Here is a 21,608-nt window from a genome sequence, read left to right on the forward strand (position 1 = left end):
AAAAAAAAAATCAGAAGTCTGAGTGGCTTGAATGTGTGCAGTGTTTCACATGTGTTTGTTTTCCCTGAGAGTTACAGGACCGCAGACCTGAGATATTCCAGGGTGCACGCTCACTCAGAGCCTTCGGTGTCTAAATAGAAGGCGATGCAGGGAAAACAAACTACAGGGGACGGACATGGGGTATTTTGTCCTGACTCTGCAGTGTGTTTTACTGTCCTGCACTGGTACATAACTGCTTTGACCTTACCCCCTCCATATTTTTCTTTCTGAATCAGATGCACTGAAGAGTGTTAGATCCCACTGGGCAGCATATGTTTACAGAAAGAAGCCAATAATCCTATAGCTTCTGAATCACATATTTAAGAAATGCCAAGGGCATTTTTTTGTGTTGCCCTTGTAAATGTAGGGTATGTTTCAAGAATAAAAGGTTTGATAGTTTTGTTTGGAAGGTCACTGAAGACATTCTCTGTGGGGGAAAAAGCATTGTGCTTATTCCTCTTTCACTCCGTGTGTGTGTGCGCGTGCGTGCATGCATGTGTGTGAGAGGTAATAGCTCATCTTACTCATTTTCCTTCAGATGTGTAGTTCTGAAAAATGTTACCAGATAACCTTTGTATCTTAGGTCCTTGTTAAGGCAATGATGTATACTATGGTACTTTGAATGGAAGATTTAAGGCGGTTGGAATGATTCCTCAGGAATGGAGAGTGTTACAGAGTTGGCGCGACTCTACTAGGGTACTGTGGCAGTGATGTCTGCCAAGCAGAGACTGAACTGTCAAAATCTTTGCTGCCTCATCCTTCCTGACATAGTCAGGACTTGCCCCTCATTGTATCTCTGTTGGTTCAACCAATGTTTGTTATACCTACATAAAAGGCTGAAATACCTGTTAAGTCCTGGGCATTTCTAAAATGAATGAAGTATCAGTATGACTGACTTTGCACTGGGTCGGTGAAGGGAAAAGTGTCAGTGAAGGGAAAAAGAGGAAAAGGTGCTGGAGAGAACGGAGGTGGAGCAGCTCGTCAGGGAGCTCCTGACGGAGACGTATTCAGGCAGTCCTGGGGCAGATGTCGTCTGTTCTGAGAGCTAAGTGGAAAGATGTTTTGCAAGAGAGAAATGGTGTTCTCAGTGACATGACAGCAGGAACAGAGATGGGTGTGTGTATAATTAGTCTAAGTGCCACATTGCTGGAGACCCATCCGTGCCCCCAAACAGTGTGACCGTCTGACAAATGTTCTGTTTTTTTCCACATCCCAAATTCTTATTTGAGAGACAGTTTGGGAAGCAGCCCTTAAATGATTGTCGTTTTGCTCATTTTCTATGTGGGCACTTTGTTGTTGTTGTTGTTGTTGCTGTCGTTATTATTTTAGTGCCTTGAGAGTTGAGCTTGATCACGGTATTTGCTTATTGTATGTTTGGGTTCCATGAAGGGTCAACATCTATATGTTGGGTTTGGATGGTTAAAAAAGTTGTTATTATAGCCAGATGGCCATAATAATCTTCTCTAAAAAGTTTGCATCTTCAGGGGAGGGATTTGGAGGAACAAAAAGGAAGGACACAGGGACGAGAACTAAGGGGGGTGGAAATGGGAGGGAGGTGGGGAGCAAGGGGCAGGGGAGGCTGGGATGGGAAAAATAGACAAAAAACTGTACTTGAAAAATAACTAAATAAAGTTAAAAAATAAATAAATAAATTAAACACGTGAACCAAGAAAAAAAATTTTTGCATCTTCAAATTTGTGCTGTAAAATAAATTTGTCATTTCAAAATAATATTCTCAAAAGAAGAAATGTGAAACCTGGGGCCTATGTTTGATTATACTTCCTAAATTGATTAAGTATTTGGATATTCTTAAATGAAAGGATTTGTAGGCATGTAATTAATTTCAGGTTGAATAGTATTCTGAGAAAGAACACATAACTTCCTCAGGGGAAGGTGGGCAAAAAGAAGAAATATTGTCTGTATTTAAATTAATTAGACTAAGTATTCTAAATAAAGCACTATTGGTTAAGTTAGACAAAAAAAGACAATTACTCGGTGGGGTTAGGTTATGAAGAGTCATTTTGATGACACTTGAGTTAGAGTTTAGTATTTATGACTTACCTTATTCAAAGTGCATAGCCTGTTCAGATTTTATGTCTAGCTGTTGATTCCATTAAAGGCATGACAACTCCTGCCCTGGCCAGTGTGGCTCAGTCGGTTGGAGTGCCCTCCCGTAAACCAGAGGGTTGTGGGTCTGGTCACTGCCCAGACATCACAGTAGAGCAGCAGAGCGAGCAGGGCCTGGCCCTCCTGGACTTTGAGTCTAGTGATGATTCAACCTTTGGTCTGTCCTCGGCAGTGAGGGTCATCTTTTACTTCTTTAATTTAAATCCAACCCATAGGAACTTGTTTTTTCTTTTCCTTTTCTTTTCATCAATGTTGTCAGTATGGATTCAGTAGTATGTGTGTCTCTTCTTTATTTGGCTGGGTTCCCTCCTGAGACCCCTGTCCGCTTCTGGTAGATTTCTTCTAATTGGTCTGACTGCTGCCTTGGGATGAGGAGCAATCTTAATATAGCAGACCATCCCGACTTTGTTTATTTGGTTCCGTTTCAGAAGATGACTAGATTTTAATGTGTAAGCATTAAGGGCCATGTGGAAAACATATGTATCCGGATATTTGAGCACACCCTAGAAAAACTTGTTTCAGAGATCAAAAAATGAATGGAGTGTACATTTTTATGTGTCACAATGTGCTTGGAATTGGAGGCAATGGCACATGTCCCGACCCCGTAGTTTAGGAGGAGCAAATGCTGCATATACCGTTGCAGTTTAGGGTCCTGGAAGCACAGGGGAAGGGGCAAAAGGGGAGAGGTGGCACAGGACAAGGTGGCTGGGACCCCATTTTGGGAGAGAGATGGATATGAGGAAGGCCCCCTGGAGAAGGCGACATCACAGCTAGTCAGAGGGAACATCACATGCAAAGGTAGAGGGGCAGGAACCAACATGACGCGTTCTGGAAACTGTAAGTAGTTGCATAATCCTAAAACCAACAATATGAGCAGAGAGGCTGGAAAAGTGAGTGGGGCAAAAGTTAAACACCGCTTGAATTCAAAACCAGGGAGTTGAATACATGTCAAAGTTAATATTAAATATGAGTTAGAAGGAAGGTAAAAATAAAATGTAAAACATTGAGTTTAAAAGAGTGAGTGACTTGAGTTTGAAAGAGTGAATAACTTATTTTTTCACTTGATTTAAAAATTTAAACTTAGACACACTTTAGACGTTAAACTGTGGTATCTCTATATTTGGGGCATGTCTTTTTTTTTTTTTAATCCACACCCAAGGACACCACCCTTTTACTGTTTTTTTTTAGAGAGAGAGGAAGGGAAGTAGAGAGAGAGGGAGAGATAGAAAGATGTGAGAGAGAAACATCAATCGGCCACCTTCTACAAGTGCCCTGAGTGGGGATGGAACCTGCAACCTAGGTATGTGCCCTTGTAGCATCCACCAACGCGAGCAACAAATGGTCAGAAACTTTCAGGAGTTGAAGATGGAACTTTATTGGCCAAAGCTTTACCTGCGCAGGGGCGAACTCTTGAGGTGTCCGGAGACACGGTGCCCAGAAGGCTGCAAATGAGAGTCATGCCTGGCGCTTATAGCCGAGGGTTTTTATTGGGGTGAGCAAGCAAGCAAATACAGAAGCAGACGTAGCCGTTAGCGATTGGCTGTCTCAAGGGAACACACATGGCTATGCTTTCTGCTTGCAGCAGTGGGTACTTTTCTGCAAAGACAAGGTCATGCACAGGCAGTTATCTTGTTCAGCACTCTTTGTACTTTCTGTATTTTCTATCTTCCTTGCTGAGTCTGGAGCCTGCCTCGGGTTCCTTGTTCCTCTTGGCTACTTTTATCTAATTCCGGGCCTAACACCCTCACTTGGAGTCAAGCCCACAACATTTGGATGTATGGGATGATGCTCCAACCAGCTGAGTGACACTGGCCAGGACACTGGGCCATGTCTTGTCATATACTTGTAGTTGCACTTAATCCCATTTGTTATTGCTAGTAAACTAGAAGTCTATAAAGACGAGATGAGACTATCTTCAAATCCCAGTATTAGGTGGTAGGAGAGCCTGCTTCCCTAATTTATGAAACAGATATCTTAGGAATTGAATAAACTAAGAAAATGTATTACAAAGCTTCATTCAAAGCATCTGAGGTATGCTTTGCTAGTTGAAAATTAAACAGTTAGGACTTCCGGCCAAGAAGGAGGTGTAGGTAGAAATACTATACCTCCTCGCACAACCAAATTTAAGGAAAACAAAGATTTAGAAGCAAAAACACAACCAAAACAGACAGAAAATTGAACTGTACCAAAGTCCGACAACAACGAACCATTCATCCAGACCAGTAAGAGGGGCAGAGTTGGTGGCCTGTGGAGGGGTCGCAGCAGGAGGAGGCGGTGGCTGCTGGACTGACCCAGGCATTGCAGGTGGCGGTTGGCAGATCCCAGGCGTGGGGTGGCAATGGGCGGACCCAGTGAGGGCGTAAAACGGCTGGCTGACCACAGTCACACATTTGCGTGCAGATAAACCAGGTGAAAAAACGGACAGTGAGACAGACTGACAGACCGAGCAACCAGAGCCCCAGCACCGGGAAATAAAGCTTAAAAGCACCGACTGAAAAAAACTTTTGGAGGTTGAGGTGCCAGGAGAGGCTCCCAGCTTCACAGGAGAGTTCATACCTTATTAACTACACTCTGGGAAAAATGACTAAATAAAGCCACTCATCTTCTATTAAATCTTACCTAGTAATGTAAAGCAAACCAATTTCTGTTGATTGTACTATCACTAATAAGAAAATCCAGATTTTGGAAAGATGAACAAGTTGATTAGGGTTAAAAATAGAATATGTTGTGGAAAAATGCAAAGAATTTAGTTTTATCTTTTTACATTGTTTTTATGAAAGGGCTACACAGTCACTGTAAAACATTCAAAGTAAATGGAAATAGGAAAAGAAAAGCAACAAATCCTACTAGCCAGAAATATAACCAGGGTTAATCACTGAGAACCATCATTCCAGACACATTTCCATGCACAAGTGCAGATAGAAATGTGTAAGATTGCCATCATACTTTACCCACTTCTGAAAAAGATTTAATTTTACTCAAATTCAGCAGCCAAAGCTGAAGTGAACCTGAAAGAATCATTACTGAATTCAGGTAAACCTTTCTCTAGCACCAGGATATTAATTCTGGTGGAAGCTCTTTAAGACTGTGAAAGCCATTAGGAGATAGGCATACTTGTTTTTGTTTTTAATTTTCACGTTTCAGGTGAGACAGGATATATTATCTTTCTACAGTGAATCTCTGACTATACCTTATACTTCCACTACCTCCACTTCCCTTCTTCCCAATTTTAGTTGGCTTTTGTTATTAATATTTATTATAAATTTTCTTCTGTATTATTTTCCATATTTTGATCTCACATTTAAGAAATTTAAATGAGTTTTCTGCAGTGTTCCCTCCTCCACCACTACCATTTCTCTTCATTTTATTTTGAATAATCTCTTGGTTGTGCATCTGTGGCTGTACTAGAAAGCATTGCATTGTTCACTTTATAAATGAGTGGATTTTGTGGTAATATTCATCAGTTGATCGGCTGGACTTGTTTTAGATAGTTTTTCCTCCCTTCTTTTCTCTTTCCCTCCCTCCTTGCAGAGGGCTTATGAGGTGTGTGCTGTATATTTCAGGAGTTTGTATGTTTGAAAACGTCTCTGTTGTTCACTAGTCCAGTTGCGTGAGATATTCCTGAACGGTCCTTGTGTCCTTCAGAAGTTTGTTTAAATTTTTCTTCTGTGTTTCCTTTTGCCTTCTATCGTGTTCAGATCTTTTCCTGGAGGGCAGGGTCGAGCGGAGCTCTGTTTATATCCTACAGCTACTTAGTGATTTTCTATCTGCATGTGCCATTCACATCCACGCTGCAGAGCTTTCGCACACACTGTGCCCCCTGACTGCCAACACCCACGTGGATTGCTGCGTTCAGGTCTCGACTCAGATGCGGGCAGCGCCGAGAGCCCTTCCTATACCGTCCTCTCTACCCACGCCCTGGTCTCTTCTTACCTCACAATCATGTGGCACTGCACATTGATCCGTGTATTTGATGTCCGCCACCTTTCTTATACCCTCACCCCCGACGTAGGCCTCAGAAAGCAGATATGTCCGTTTGGGTTATGGCTGTGTTGCCGGTCCCCACAACTGTGTTTGACACACAGAAAAGGCTGATAAAATACGTCCGATGATAGAGAGGTCTCACTTGCACCCTGTTCCTCAACCTATGTAGGGGGCGGGAACTCTGCTCAGCCTCTGTATTTGCCTTGGAGCAAATATATGGGCCTATGGTAAAATTATTATAAATTCCTTTTGGGATACAGGGGGAACCAGTCTTCCCCTAATTTGTTTGTAGAGTTTTATGTTTAAAGAACAAACAAGCAGAATTCTTAAAAAGAAGAGCCTTTGAGGAAGGAATTTGCAGATGACATATCCTTCCTTAATGCAGTATGCCTCTCCCTTCCTGGGAAAAGGGCTCAAAGGTCTTTAGTCTAACATGTTTAAAAACAAAGGTTATAAGCTAAGTGCGTAAGCAGGAAAATTATCATGCTGATGGCAGAGGATCTCACTGTCATTTAGAAAATTTCCCAAGAATGTCTGCCTCGTAGGAATTCATCTTTTATTTCACAAAGGCACTTTGAAGAAGCAGACATATGGCTTAGAACCAGATTTTCTGGAATATCTGTCTTCTCTTTATCAGTGGATCAGTAAGGTTTTAACATCATTTACCACTAATCTACAAGCTCCTGGAGAGCAGGACCCATTTATTACAAATCTCTTAAACTCTAGGATATACTGTAGAGGAATTCCAAGAGTCCCAGGGAGGTTTTGGTGAGGAGGAAGTGTGTCCAAGGGCTCTCAGCACAGTGGGGAATAGGGAACTCAAAACAATGCAGTGTAGCCTCAGCTCTGTTTGCCAACATCTGGAACACAGCTGCTGCTTATTGTTTTCACCGTCTGTTAATAAAAACTGGTTGCAGTGGAATATGGAGGTCTTAGATACACATCCAAATAAGTACTGTGTAAAGAGATAAGGTAATTATAAGATGAGAGAGAAAAGGCCTTCATAAAACAGATTTTGATGGTGATTAATTTAATTTGCTGTTGAGGCTTCTGGTTGATGAGGACATGAATGGTATGAATGCCTCTGGGTTAGGGAAGGCGGGAAGAATAACTACACTGCCTGCTTTCAGATTTAGTTAATCATTCAGTGATTAATTGTGATGGGCCATGGCTTGCATTTGTGATTTGGTTCTTGCCTTCCCAACAAACTGGGAAGAGATAGATGGTCTCTGCCTTGCTGGCCCCAGATATTTTTAATTTTTTATTCTTTGCAGTTACAGTTTACTGGACATTCAGTATGACTTTGTATTAGGTTCAGGTGTTCGGCATAATGGTTAGACAGCCATACACTTTACAAAATGTTCCCCCAGTATTTCTAGTGCCCACTTGGCACCCTGCATAGTTATTACAATTTATTGAGTGTATTTCTTATCCTGTACGTTACATTTCCATTACTGTTTCGTAACTACCAATCTGAACTCCTCAGTCCCTTCACCTTTTTCACCCGATTACCCAACTCCCTCCTCCCCTTTGGTAGCCATCAGTCTGTTCCCAGTATCTGTGAGTCTGTTTTTGTTTTGTTCATTAAATTATATTCTTCTTTAGCTATCTCATATAAGTGAAATCATACTGGAATTTGTTTTTCTCTGACTGACTTACTTCACTTTGCATAACACTGTCTAGGTCCATCCATGTTGGCACAGATGGTAAAATTTCGTTCTTAGCTGCTGGTAGGAAGGGGGCCTGGCGTTGTGGGGCCTTTTCACAAGCTGCCAATCATAGGCAGATGTTGCCCTTCAGAGCTGCCCTTTTATTTTCATCAAGTGGAGGGCTTGCTTTTCTGCTCGGGAATGTGGCCGTGGACTCTGGCTCCGCGCCCGTCCTCTGGAGTGAATGCACTCCAAATTAGAAAAACAGAAGCGTCCTAGTTCCCCGCCACCGCTACAGCTTGTTGCTGTGCACCAGCTGCCCTCTCTCAGGCTCTTGGCGTGGCCGAGAGGAGCAGGTGCCAAGGCCCGGTGGCCCGCACTGCTGGGAGCGCAGCACCAGTCAGGAATTTAGCAACATCTCCCTGTACCTAGTAAATCTTATTGGGGCAGTGGGGTGGTGGCGGGGTGTGTGTGTGTAAAAAAACAACCTGTAGGCAACCATAGTTCATGATACAGCATACCAGATTTTGGGAGAAATTGAACTACATAAAATTTTGGCTTTCAGTGTTGGTTGGCTGTTCGATTCAACAGGAGAGAGCAGCTCTTCTAGGCTGGGTGGTGAGACGAGAGGTAGGGGTAGGCTAGTATGGAGAAGCAGGAGGCAGGTTTTCTATACTCCTGGTGAGAAATCAAGTGATGGAACAGTCTCATGTCTTTAGTGGAGAAAAAAAAGTCAGCTTTCTGTGCTTAAAACGTGATCTCTATTTTACTTGGCCTGTTGCATTTTCTGGTTTCGTCAACAATTAATGGACTATATTCACTTGGAATAGGCCATCTAATGAAGCTGGAATATGCTAGTTGTGAAAAAAGCAAGTCTTTGAGGATTACTTTCAGTAAAAATAAAAACATAGTAGAACTTGGTTGCAGTTCTTTGTAAAAGGAAAAATTACTAATGCTGCCACCTGTTGATAGAATTTGAATGTGCATCTGGCTCACTTGGTCTGTAATCCCTGCCCGCCAGGAATACAATGTTCGCATGGAACTGACTGGGTCTGCTTGGGCCCTTCAGGAATAAACACAGCCCCAGCTCGCAGAGAGCTCCTAATTTTAATAGAATCTACAGGCAAGCATATTTAAAGAAGAATACACACCCATAGCTAGATGTAATCAAAGCCTGCTTAGTCTAAATCACTTAATCTAAGAGAGGATAAATTCTTAGCTGGAATACGTTTAAATACTTTACATATACCTTTCATCTCTGAGGTATTTTGTTATTAACAGAAAGGGAAGCCTCCCTCAATGTCTTTTTTTTTTTAATTCTTTTTCTATTACTGACTCTACTGCTCCTTTGCCCTGATTCTTGACTCTTTCATTTATCTCTGGAATCCTCTTTCTTATCCTTTTCTCCACCCTCCTGTCCACAAGCTCTCTAGCTCTATGCAAAATGCTCTCTTTCTGCCTTAAAGGAAACATGGTCTCTCCTTAGGATGCTGTTTATCTCTTCTGCTGTCAAGGAGACTCATTCTCCCACCTGAAAACGTATGTTGGATGATGGGGGTTGATGATATTCTGTCTCCCTACTGCCTCTTCCTTTTTTAAAACAAATTTTCAAATAACTTTTGTTGTATTTTTTTCCATTACCATTTCATTCCCTTATAACCTCCTCCATAGCCCTGCAGTCACCACACTGCTGCCCATGTCCATTAGCCTTTTTCCGTTTTGCTCAATCCCTCTACTGTCCCACCTCCCCCCATCACCACCCCAGTGCTAGCTGCCATCCAGCTCTCCATCTCTGCATCTGTCCCCAGTCCCCTTGTTAGTCCAGTTAGTTCGTCAGATTCCACATACGAGTGAAATCATATGGTATGTGTCTTTCTCTGACTGGCTTATTTCACTTAGCATAAGGTTCTCCAGGTCCATCCATGCTGTTGCAAAGGGTAAGACTTTTTTCTTCTTTATTGCTGAGTAGTATTCCATTGTGTAAATGTCCCATAGTTGTTGTTTTTTTAAAAAAATATATTTTATTTATTTATTTTTAGAGAGAGGAAGGGAAGGAGAGAGAGTGGGAGAGAAACATCAATGTGTGGTTGCCTCTCATGTGTCCTCCACTGGGGACCTGGCATGTGCCCTGACCAGGAACCGAACCGGCAACCCTTTGATTCACAGGCCCATGCTCAATCCATTGAGCTACACCAGCCAGGGCCCATAGTTGTTTTATCCGCTCATCTGCTGATGGACACTTGGGCTGCTTCCATATCTTGGTGATTGTCAGTAATGCTGCAGTGAACATAGAGGTGCTTATATGTTCTTTTGAATCGGTGTTTTGGGTTTCTTTGGACAGACTTGCAGAAGTGGATCACTGGGTCAAAAGGCAGATCCACTTTTAATTTTTTGAGGTATCTCTGTACAGCTTTCCACAGGGGCTGCACCAGTCTGCATTCCCACCAACAGTGAAAAAGAATTCCCCTCTCTCCACATCCTTACGATGCGGAGACAGCCCTTGTTGTTTGTTGATTTATTGATGATTGCCATTCTGACAGGTGTGAGGTGATATCTGATTGAGGTTTTGATTTCCATTTCTCTGATAATTAGTGATGTTGAACATTTTTTCATGTCTGTTGGCCATCTGTATGTCCTCTTTGGAGAAGTGTCTGTTCAGGTCTTTTACCTATTTTTAAATTGGGCTATTTGTTTTCTCGGTGTTGAGTTTTGTAAATTCTTAAAACTTTGGGATATTACCTGTATTTTGCCATGTATAATATGCTCCCATGTATAATATGCACCCATGTTTTTGGCCCAAACTTCCAGCAAAAAATCTTTTGTTTTAATTTTTAAACTTATTTATTTATTCATATTTAAATACTGGATTTTTGTATTATAAAGTAATTTTAGCATTTATTTTTTAACATATTATCATATAGAAAATTTTATATAGCAAAGAATTATAAAACACAAGAACAGATGCAAGGAAATTCAGATACTACCCAGTATAATGTGGATCCTAATTTTCCTTCAAAAATTTGGGCCAAAAAATGCGGATTATACACAGCAAAACACAGTAGTCCCTTATCAGGCGTGTTGGAGAATATGTTCCTCCATTCTGTGGGGTGTGTTTCTATTTCGTTGATGTTTTTCTTTGCTGGGCAAAAACTTTTTAGTTTGACGTAGTCCCTTTTGTTTACTTTATTTGTTTGTTTGTTTGTTTTGATTACCTAGGAAGATATATCTGATGGAATAGTGCTGTGAACAGTGTCTGAGGTTTTACTGCCTATGTTTTCTTCTAGGATTTTTATGGTTTCGGGTCTAACATTTAAGTCTTTGATCCATTTTGAATTTATTCTTGTGTGTGGCGTAAGAAGGTGGTCTAATTTCATTTTTCCGCACATATCTGTCCAGTTTTCCCAAGACCATTTATTGAATAAACCATCTTTAGCCCCCTACTGATCTTTCATATGTCTGTAAAATCTCAGATTCACCTTGATTCTGTGTTTGCTGAATTATTATTGAACTGTAGACTTGGAAGCCATTTAGTCCAGCTTCTCCTGAGCAGAGCTACTTTGTCTGTGTGAATGTTCCTAAAAATGGGGCACTCACAAATGGAAAAGACTGTGAAGCTATACCTTTCTTGACTTGGATTCTGGGCTACAGCTAACACATGTGGCCTGGGTCCCTGGGAGTTGGGTTTCATTCCTGCCTCGTGGTACTCTTGTGCTATCAGCAACTTAAGGCTGAGTCTTTTTGTAATGTACTAGTCTGTTCAACTTAAACCCAAATTAAAGCTCATCATGATAAATCTGGGATGGACTCTGGGCACTCATAGCCCTTATTTTCCCCTTTAACTCTTCTCTGATAATTTTGACTTAGTACATCAGTTGGGGAACCCTTAAAGATGTGGAATGACTGATTTCTGTTATTGGTACTTCTAAACCAGCAATTTTCAACCTCTTTATCTTGTGGAACACGTGTACTAATTACTAAAATTCCTTGGTACACACAAAATATAATTTTTGCTGATCTGACAAAAAAATAGGTATTATTTTGATTCATTCACACTGGATGGCCATTATTGTGTTTGCTGTCATTTTTTTTTATTTGACAATCGAAGGGAAAAGAGGTCAGTGCCCTGACTAAATAGTCAGATGTTACATGTTTTAAACATACTTGTGGCACACTGATGTACTACAGCATACTGGTTGGAAATCACTGTTCAAAACTGTTGAAATAGTTGCATTCCAACAATATTAACATCTTCAATCTAACTCTTTAATTTTAACTTTCCTTGGACTAATGTATTTTGCATGGTTCTTTTAACTTGAACCTATTATGAGGTTGGGAGGACATGCTAAGAGCCATTGTCCTAACAGAAGACCTTTAAGCCACTGAAATTAACTACTCTTTGAGGTCCTTAGCAGTTCTGAATGTGAGAGATGAATAGGTAGGGACTACCCCAAATAGTTTCATTCTGAGATCAGCTTATTTTGTACACGGTTGCATTTTCTGCCCATTCCTCCAGAGGGCCTCGGAGTTCAGAAACAGCTGGGAAGCTGAGCAGATTGGCTTGCAAGGAAATGTTAGCCAAAAATAATATTTGAGCTTTTATTTGTTGGAAAAACGGTTATGTTCTCTTTTAGAGCTTCCTGTTCTTTCCTACTACTTTTTTCAGCTCTCAGCCTCTATCCAAAGGATAAAGAACAATGTTTTCTTGTTAGGTTAGTGGCAAGAATACAAGACTAGGGCCTGTGGCTGAGAACTAAGGACTTCAGTGTGGCATGATCTCTAAAATTCTTCATACACACTTAGCAGTGAAAATGTTGAGTGTTCATTTTCAATGTATAAATATTTATATATATATTATGTGTGTATACACTTTTATTATATACATTATAAAATGTACCCTCCAAAATAGAAGCTTAAAATGAAGGAACCAAAAAAAAAACAATAGAAGTTATATTATTTGTTTCCTGTGCTCCAGTAAGGCTCTCTGGAAGCTACTGCTTTCGAAAACAGTTTTTTTTTTAAAGGATTTGGAAGAGAGCAGAGATTGATCTTGGGCTGTTCTGGCTGTAGGAACCTTTCTAATTCCAGTTGGCCAGCACCGGGCACTCAGTGAGAGCGTGCCTTTATGTGGAAGGTGCGCTTCCCGCTCTTTGCTGGAATTTCAGTGTAGAATGTACCAGGCACAGTACCAGAGGATAACAAGGGGAGTAAGGCATGCCTTAAATCTTATGTCAGAAAGTTCATCTTCTAGGCCAAGCTCTGGTGCAGTGGAGGGGAAGTAAGGCCTAACGTCAACAAATAGACGTAGCATAGTGCCCAGGCCTCCAGTATTCTCTCTCTCTCTCTCTCTCTCTCTCTCTCATCCCCATTGTGATCTGCAGTGAGCTGTTGGGGGAAGGGAAGCAGAGGAAAGGAGGGTGTAAAGTACCGTAAAGGTATTTAATGGGAAAGATAAAAGAGGCACGGTTTTATCTGATAAAAGAGGCATGGTTTTATCTGAACTCTTCTGAGACTCTTCTTCCCTACCTTCCAGTCTATGTAGCCAAATACTGAATTGAGCCCCGAGGGCTCACATGGGTCCAACCTTGCTCTTTGAGGACTCAGATAAGATCACATTGTTATCCATCTGGTAGCTATCATGTATTTAGGGCTCAAGAATACACCCCAGTGCTGTAAAGCTGCAGTTACAAAATTCAGTTTGTTTTTAAACTTAATAATCAAAAGAGAAGGTGCTTGCTAAATTGATATTAAAGCAATCAAGCCATTCCATAATAGAAATAAGCTTACATATTGGGTTTCTAGAGCTCCAAAGAGTCATAAAATTTCATGGATTTACACTGGGATTTTAAAATAAGGTGGACCAGTCAAATAAGTATGGTCACTGAACGGAAAAGTGGAAGATAACTGCCCTAGTGTGACATTTAAATGTTTGCCCACCGTGAGCCAGGCATTGCTGCCTTTGAAGGTCAAGGTTTCCATGGTGTACTTGGGTGATTTGGGCAAATGAGACATATTTCACTTCCCCAAGTGTCAAGTGGTCATAAACCCGGTCTAATAGAAATTCTGTTGAGATTTTTTAAAAATCTAGTAGTTAGCAATTCTTTATTTAAAGGTAAGTTTTTACTCCATTCTGAAAATACTCTATGCTCCACTAGAAAAAATTAGAAACAATAGAAGAGTAGAAAGGAATCACCCGTCCTTTTATTGCAAAAGAGAGTCTCTGTGAACATACTTTCTGACATAATTTCAAAACATTTGGGTGCCTTTTTATGAAGGGGCTGCTTAGCCAGAGTGAGTGTGGGAGGGACGGTGGCTGGGTGACTGTTACCGCAAGAGCCTGGACTACAAAATCAGAAATACCAACGTCCTTGTTGAATTTCTTCGTTGAAACCAGCCTGAATGCGAACTGGATCAGAAGAGGCCAGTCGGACAACGTGAGAGCAATTTGTTCTGATGTGTCTGTAATGCTGGAACAACCCTTTGCCCAGTTAGGAACATGTGTATACCTCAGGGTTGAGCACGTGGTAGCCATTGCACTGAGATGTTACCTGCAAGATAAGTCTTTCCCATCTCTGTTTGAACTTATTCTCTCTTTCCTTGGCACAAGAGTAGAGTTGAAATGTCCTGCAAGTTTAGTTCTCTCTGTTTGTTCTTGTGTTCTTTTGGGAGGAGATGCAACTTAATTTATGTCCCTTCTGTAATAAACACCATCAAAAGTTACATACTGGGGCGGTTGGATAGTTTCCGTTATTGGAGAAATTAGAAAGTAAGATCCAAGGGAAACCTAGAACAAATCATCTGTAGTGAAAATCCAGTTTTATTTTTTCCCAATCCATTGCCAAACAATCCTTTTGTCAAATTCAATAAAAACAAATTACTTGAAAAATTAAAAAACAAATTCAAGTCCAAATTTTAGGGCTTGAGCTATAAGTTCGACAGACTTAAAATTACTGTGGAATTGCTATGAAATTCCTAAATGCTTTTTCTTGTTTCTTTGCTTACTGTGACCCAGACTTGCACTGAACTGAAGACCACATGCTGAATTTTGTAAGAGTTGGAAATAATTTCTAATGAGCTTGCAACCTTAGATGCAAAGTATAAGCAAGTTTATCAGTGTATAAACTTTGGAAATAAGGCCATATACTAAATTGCCCAAGTGTGTCGATGTTTTTTAGGTGCTAAAGGAGATAGCAATGATCAAATCAAAGTCCCTTTTCTAAGGAAGTGAGGTAGTGATGGAAAATAAGTAAATACTAAGAAATTGTTCATAGTAAAAATAACAGAAAATGAAATAAATAATAAGCTGGAAAATGGGAGGGGAATGGGGCTATTTTAAATATACTAGTTCAAGAAGTCTCCTCCCTGAGAAGTGAGCTACATATGCACATATATCCCAAATGGTAAGGAGTCAGATATTCAGAGATCTGCAGGAAGAACATTTATTTGGGTGTAGAACAGCAAGTGCAAGGCCTCGAGGCAGAGATATCTGACACGCTCAGTGATGGAAAAGAACTAATGAGGCCTGCAGAGAGCAGTATTGAATGTAAGTTGATGCAGCCATAGTCACCTTTGGGCTTCATGTCATTTGGTAATGGATAAAAGAAGAATAAATTAGAGAAGTATAGATTAAGGAAAATGGTATCATGGGCAGCCTGAAGGTGAAATTGTGCAAATAGGTGAGTTGGGTTGCAACTGGGTAACATACAGGACTCGAGAAAACCAGGAATTTCATCCATGACTTAGCCCAGAGTCCTGCAATGTGGAGAGTCCAGGCCATCCTGGGAAGGATGGGCTGTGGAGAGAGGGGCCTGGCCTCATGGACAGGCGATAAGGAAGACTTTGAAGGGAGTATCAGAGAGTTTTCAGCAGTGTCTGGTACCTGAAGTAGGGGCATGGAGATAGCCTTTGGATGGAATTTGTCACGTTGAACTCAACAAGCACTCTGAAATCAATTTGACCTTTATACCACTTCAGAATTTCAACACAGAGCATGAGACATTCATGCTCATTCATGTTTGAACAACTGACTTCTTGCAGTAGAAAAAGGAGTACTTTGAATATGAAGTGTTTTAGGGCCATGAAGACCCATCTTTGCATTGTCATCTTCATTACTTCCAAAGACGGAAAGGTGGAGATGGGTTGGTGATTCAAAAGCTTCTCTTCTGAATGTTGCGCTTCCTATTATACCTCTGATGAGCTTTCCAGCCTTCTGTTTATCTGATACTTGTTCCTAAGATTTAAAGGACATTTTTTTAAAAAGTGATATTAGGTACAGGAAGGTTTTCCTAACGTAGCAGGCAACCTGAAATGATTCTTTTTAGGAGAAATACACCACTGTGTAGTCCCATCTCAGCCAAACCTGGAGTTACATTTACTGTAACTGGGGGAAAAAACATAATTAGGAGTCACCAAGAGTTTACACTTAAGAGAAAAAAAGAAGAGATACTCATGCATCCCAATTTTAGTTTTGCTGTTTATTTCCCCACACGTGGAGAACCAGGCTGAGTTTATAAATTTTTCAGTATTGAGATAGTTTTAAGGGCACCCGTTCTTTTAGGGTTGAACTTTTGCCCACCTCGTTAAGGTGCAGGCTCCAATGAAGCCCGAGGGGACGACCTTACTTTAATTGATTTAGGCTCTTAAAAACATACACAATTTTTTGTGGCAACCTAAGAATAATATACTCAAACTGATAGAGCTAAAAGGACACAAATATAATTTTGACTTTTCACTTCTTTATCAGAAGACAAAATGGAGGTGATATAACTTGTCTAAGTTCACACAGATTAGTCAAGAGCAGAGACGAGACTGGAGCTGGGACTAGTCTCGTGATTGTTAGGTTAGTACACTTTCTACTTTTATCATATGACTCCTTAATTTTTGAGTATCCCCAATGCTGGAACCACATTATATAGTAGCAATTTTCTTCTGACACTAAATTTTGGAAGTAGATAATATTTCATTGAATAATTGGAATTGAGAAATGTCTTGCATTTGTTGTGTTTTGGCATTTAGGTTTTCCTAGGACATTAGTTCAGGCTGAAGCCTTGGACAGAATCTGTGACCTGGATCTCGTGATCACTTTGAACATTCCATTTGAAACGCTCAAAGATCGTCTCAGCCGCCGTTGGATTCACCCTCCCAGCGGAAGGGTCTATAACCTGGACTTCAATCCACCTAATGTACACGTAAGAAAATACAGCATACTCTCACAGACTGACAAGAAAGGGGTAAAACATTTTAGTTGACAAGTGGGTAAAAGATAGGAAGAGACCATTAAAAAATGAGCAAACATACATAGCCAACAAATATTTAAAATGCTCATTCACTAGTAGTCAAGGAATGTAAGTTAAATTTTGTAACACCAATTCCTGGATGGGATCCAGGGAAAATAGTATTCTCATCTTTATTGGGTATATGAAATATTAATATCTTTTTAAAAAGCAACTAGCAACAAACATTAAGGATGCCTTCCTAACTCCTGGGTGCCACAAGTTCAGTAAAATTCCAAGGAGTCTTACTACTTGGACTGAGCACTAGTCTCCTCTTGAAGACTTCTTTTTAAAATGTCAGTAGATCTGGGATTCTTTATTAGATCTCTTCTCCTTTCCATCCCAAGAAGTTTAGAATAGGGGGGAAAATGGATGAGGAAGAAAAGAGGATTCTGAATATGCCCTGAAGTCCAACACAAATGCTTCACATTTCGTCCTGCCTAGACCTGCCATTGCAAAGATTCTCATAGGATTTGAGAAGCTTTAACACTGACTTGCTTTGCAAAGAGTGGGTTTCTCAAAAAGAACACCTGTAGTTACAGTGGTGCTCCCAAAGACAGCAGCGTGAGTACTTGTCTGGTCCACCTCAACCAGCTGCTGTGGTCTAGCTCCCCCAGAAGGGTGATGCGGTTGCCCTTGTATCATTCTGCTCTTACTGGGAACTGTTGTATTTGCTGGTGCTCTGAAGTCCCAGAAATGATTTCTGAATTTGGCAGCCAAAAGTAAAATAAAAGAGAGGGGGATATAGGTGAAGTACAGCTTCTCCCATTCCTGTCACCCTGTTGTGTAAGGTAACAGACATGAAACACACACACACGATAATTATGTGGCTCACCAATAAATCCTGAGTGTAAATTATGTGCCCCAGCCCCTGAGCTGTAATGGAATTGCAGTGCATTTCCAATTTAGAGCCAGTTTCTGATTATCCGGTTGAGTTGCCTAAGCCTTTGGTTCCGCTCTAGTCTGCCTTTTGGCAGATTTATTTATTTTTATTATCTTCCCTGCTGGGTAATAGCCATGGACATGGGAGGCAAAATTCTGATGTGTTGAATTTGCTATTTGTAAGTATGGTTCCCTAGGAGGTTAAAATATATCAAAAATAAGGTGGTTTTATTTTATTTTATTTTATTTTTAGTTCTTAGAATGTTTGTTCCTAATTATCATGGGTATATGATATGCCTGTTTTAATTCAACTTTAGATAAGTCATTACTTGATATAGTAAAATAACCTGAGTAGGATTAACCTTGGAAAAGCTACATGGTAGAATTTGGAAATTAGCCGAGGTGGGATTGAAATATCTTCTCCTAGATTAGTGTTTTTCCTAAGTACACCAGTTGGTTCCTTGACACATTGAGTTTTCTACATTAGGGACTCAGACATTAGAAAGCATGTCAGTTTTAGGAATATTTAGAGGGCCAGAGTGACATTGTTTGAAGGTTGCTTATTGGGGGAAGGAGGCTGCAATGAAAATTTAAACTCAATTGGAGATGTCATATATCAGCAGCAATGGAACATGTTTGCGAGGATCTAGAAAGTTAATAAAGATCTCAGCTCTCATGAAATAAGGTTAAATTGCTGTTAAGAGTGCTTTTTCTTCTTCAAATACTTTCATGATTACCGTGGTTGCCCAGGCCTAAGTCATTATGTGATAGGAATCAAAGGTGAACACAGGCTTTTTTGCACTGGAAAGTTTTTACCGGTGAAGTGGCCCAACTGTTGCCCCTATTAACTGGTTCCTCTGGTCTTTGTAGGGGGTTGATGATGTCACTGGTGAACCGTTGGTCCAACAGGAGGATGATAAACCTGAAGCAGTCGCTGCCAGGCTGAGACAGTACAAGGACGTGGCAAAGCCAGTCATTGAACTGTACAAGTGAGTGTGCTTCAGTGTTTCATGACAGTCAGCCAGTGGGAAAGGTGTGGGGCTTTGTGAGAAGGGCCAGGGGTTGAGGCAGAGTCCTGTTTCTTCTAGACAGATAAGCCCTAAAAGCCCCAGCACATTCCCAGAGTCAGATGAAATGCTGAAGTTGTTCGTGGGAGATAATACCTAGTACTTTTATGCTGCAACTATAAACTCTGAAACCTGATCATCTCTGGTCGTAAACTGCATCTAGATTTATTTTCATTTTTCTTTTTAAGTGGTTGAAATAATGGTTTACCTTTTGACACTGCCACACATAAATACCTTATTTGGATAGAAGATTAGACAGGACTTTTGGCCTACATGTGTCTGGAAAACTATAAGCTGCAGATTACAAATTTGAATGGCTGCAGGGGCCAGGCAGGTATTGGAAGGAGTGTCAAGTCTGATAGGGGCAGCTGAGTGACAGTTGCACTGTACAGCTTCTGTGCAGCTCCAGTCAGTTACCACCACAGGGCACTTGGGCTCATTGCAGCCAATGATCCTTGTTTTTCAAGAGGGAAACAGAAATCTGGCTCTTTGTGTGGAGAAAAGTAATCCCAGTTTTTGTATTAGTGACAAATTTTAAAATTCTAGCAGCGTGTCAGCCTAGTGAAACCCACACATGTATCTGTGCTCAGAATAGCAGTTTACAGCCTTTGCTGTGTAGTCCATTGCTGACCTCGTCACCTCCAAATGTAGCTAGCCTTTGAAGCAGAGGTTCCTGATCAGATTATTGGGACTCAGCCTGTATTTTACAATCGCTATCGAGGTAATGATTTTAGAGACAGTATTTTGGTTTTCAGGAATGTATGGTGAGGCAGATTTTGGATTGTCCTCAAAGAATAATGTTATTCTTTCATATATTTTTTGTTCTTTTAAAAAATTTTTTTAATGACTGAAACAAGAAAGATCTAAAACCACAGCTTCTGGAAGAGCCATTTCTTCTTGCCAGTCTTGTACCTCTCTTTGAACTTGACCTTGGTCTTCTGTCCAGCCTTGTGTTTCAGAGCTGGGACTCTGAAGATGTCTTTCTTGACAGCGGTTTTGTTCAAGGGGATGTCCACAGAGTACCTTGTGGGCATGAAGTGATCATAAGCTTTCACAAAAGACTTGATCTTTGACGTCTTGGCAGTTTTCCCCTTGTCCATGGCAGCTGTCACTTTGTGGGGATAGCAGTCCATTCCAGCCACCAGAGTATGGCTATAGGGATGGTCTGAGGGGCCAGCATCAATGTTCTCCACAATGACTCAAAGCAGCATCTGTCCAGGACCAGCACTACCTTCCTGAGTTTCATAAACCTGCCCATTTCAACAGCAGCCACCGGGGCCTTCTTTGATATGTTTTAGAGGGAAGAATAAAAGGTGGCACCATGGCAAGTGTTCCACAATTGAAAAGCTGTGGTCTTATTTAGATAACATCCTGTGGGGGATATTGATGCATTTGAAGGGGCCAGTTAGGCTCTTCGTGATGTGTGATATAGACTGTAAGATCGTGCTTGCATTTTATCCAGACCCTTCATAGGCTTTTATATTACGTTAAAAGGGAACCTAACATGCCTTTGTGGGTTTGACTTTGTCTTTCAGGAGCCGAGGAGTGCTGCACCAATTTTCCGGAACGGAGACTAACAAAATCTGGCCCTATGTTTACACTCTTTTCTCGAACAAGATCACACCTATACAGTCCAAAGAAGCATACTGAGCCCGCCTGGAGGAAGAACCATGAGAAGTGGTCATTCTCACAATTGTGTGTGTAGTACTGGTGCCGTGTTTCAATTAGAAGCTAGCTGAGGTAGCTTGCGTCATTTCTAGTTTTAAGTGGTGATCTGATATAAAAACTAATGAGTAAAAAGAGTTGATGAGAAGAGGCTGTTCTCTGACTTTCAAAACAAGGGTCATCTAGACATGTTGAAGATGGCTCTGTACATGTGCCAAGCCTTTCACAAGAAAGCAAGTGCAGGCTGGATTCCAAACAGTGTATATCGTCAGCTCTAGCTGATTTTTGACAGTCATGTTGTTGCCATAGTAGCAGCCTTTTTACCCTTGATGGTGGTGCTCTCTGTTTTCTCCCCATCCCCTAAAGGCTGTTGAACCATAGCACCAGCAGGCCTGGGAATGCCAAGGGCCGTAGCCTGGGCTTTATCCCACGTTCTCTGGTATACGCCCCTCTGGAGGCCATGAGATCGAAGCCAATAGCTCTCGGTGGTTGCTTCTCTGATTCTGAGTGACTGTATCCACGTTTATTTTTTCTGTTAGGAGAGCCTCCTTTTCTGAGTCCATGCACCATAGAATCTCTCCTTTTCAGACATCCTGGAATGAAAGGGTTTGACTTCTGCTATGTTTATTAGGCTGTATTTTTTTTTACATCTGTTTCTTCCCTTCCTAGGCTATTAAATTATATGGATACGTATTGCCTTTATCCCTCTGAAATTCCTTTCTAAGAGCTGAGAGCTAGGGGATGATGTCAAATCACTTCATGCACCAGAACCCGAGCTCTTGGAGAGTCTCCTTACACTGCTGGTCTGATGCTCGTGGGTGGACATCATTCCTTTATTTTTTGTGCAAAAATAAAATCCTCAGAGTCTTTTTTAAATCCTCAAAAAGTAAGAAATATTTACCTACAGAAATGTTAAAGGATCGTAT

At 40.9% G+C, this 21,608-nt stretch overlaps 1 protein-coding gene and 1 pseudogene across 5 annotated transcripts in view; one reads left to right on the top strand and one right to left on the bottom strand.

The window, feature by feature from the left end:
* Window positions 1–21,319, top strand: part of AK4 (adenylate kinase 4) — a 63,247-nt gene extending 41,928 nt beyond the window's left edge. For all 5 annotated transcript variants that reach the window (XM_037143754.2, XM_037143755.2, XM_053655454.1 and 2 more), the window contains 3 exons: window positions 16,812–16,984; window positions 18,821–18,939; window positions 20,553–21,319. In XM_037143754.2, the coding sequence (XP_036999649.2) occupies window positions 16,812–16,984; window positions 18,821–18,939; window positions 20,553–20,667 (407 nt within the window). In that variant the 3' untranslated portion in view covers window positions 20,668–21,319. The remainder of the gene's footprint in view (window positions 1–16,811; window positions 16,985–18,820; window positions 18,940–20,552) is intronic.
* LOC119048202 (60S ribosomal protein L27-like) lies at window positions 19,881–20,275 on the bottom strand (annotated as a pseudogene).
* Window positions 21,320–21,608: the final 289 nt, after the last annotated feature.

This window comes from Artibeus jamaicensis, unplaced genomic scaffold (assembly GCF_021234435.1).
Source record: "Artibeus jamaicensis isolate MK-2021 breed Jamaican fruit bat unplaced genomic scaffold, CSHL_Jam_final scaffold_1019, whole genome shotgun sequence".
Classification (NCBI taxonomy): domain Eukaryota; kingdom Metazoa; phylum Chordata; class Mammalia; order Chiroptera; family Phyllostomidae; genus Artibeus; species Artibeus jamaicensis.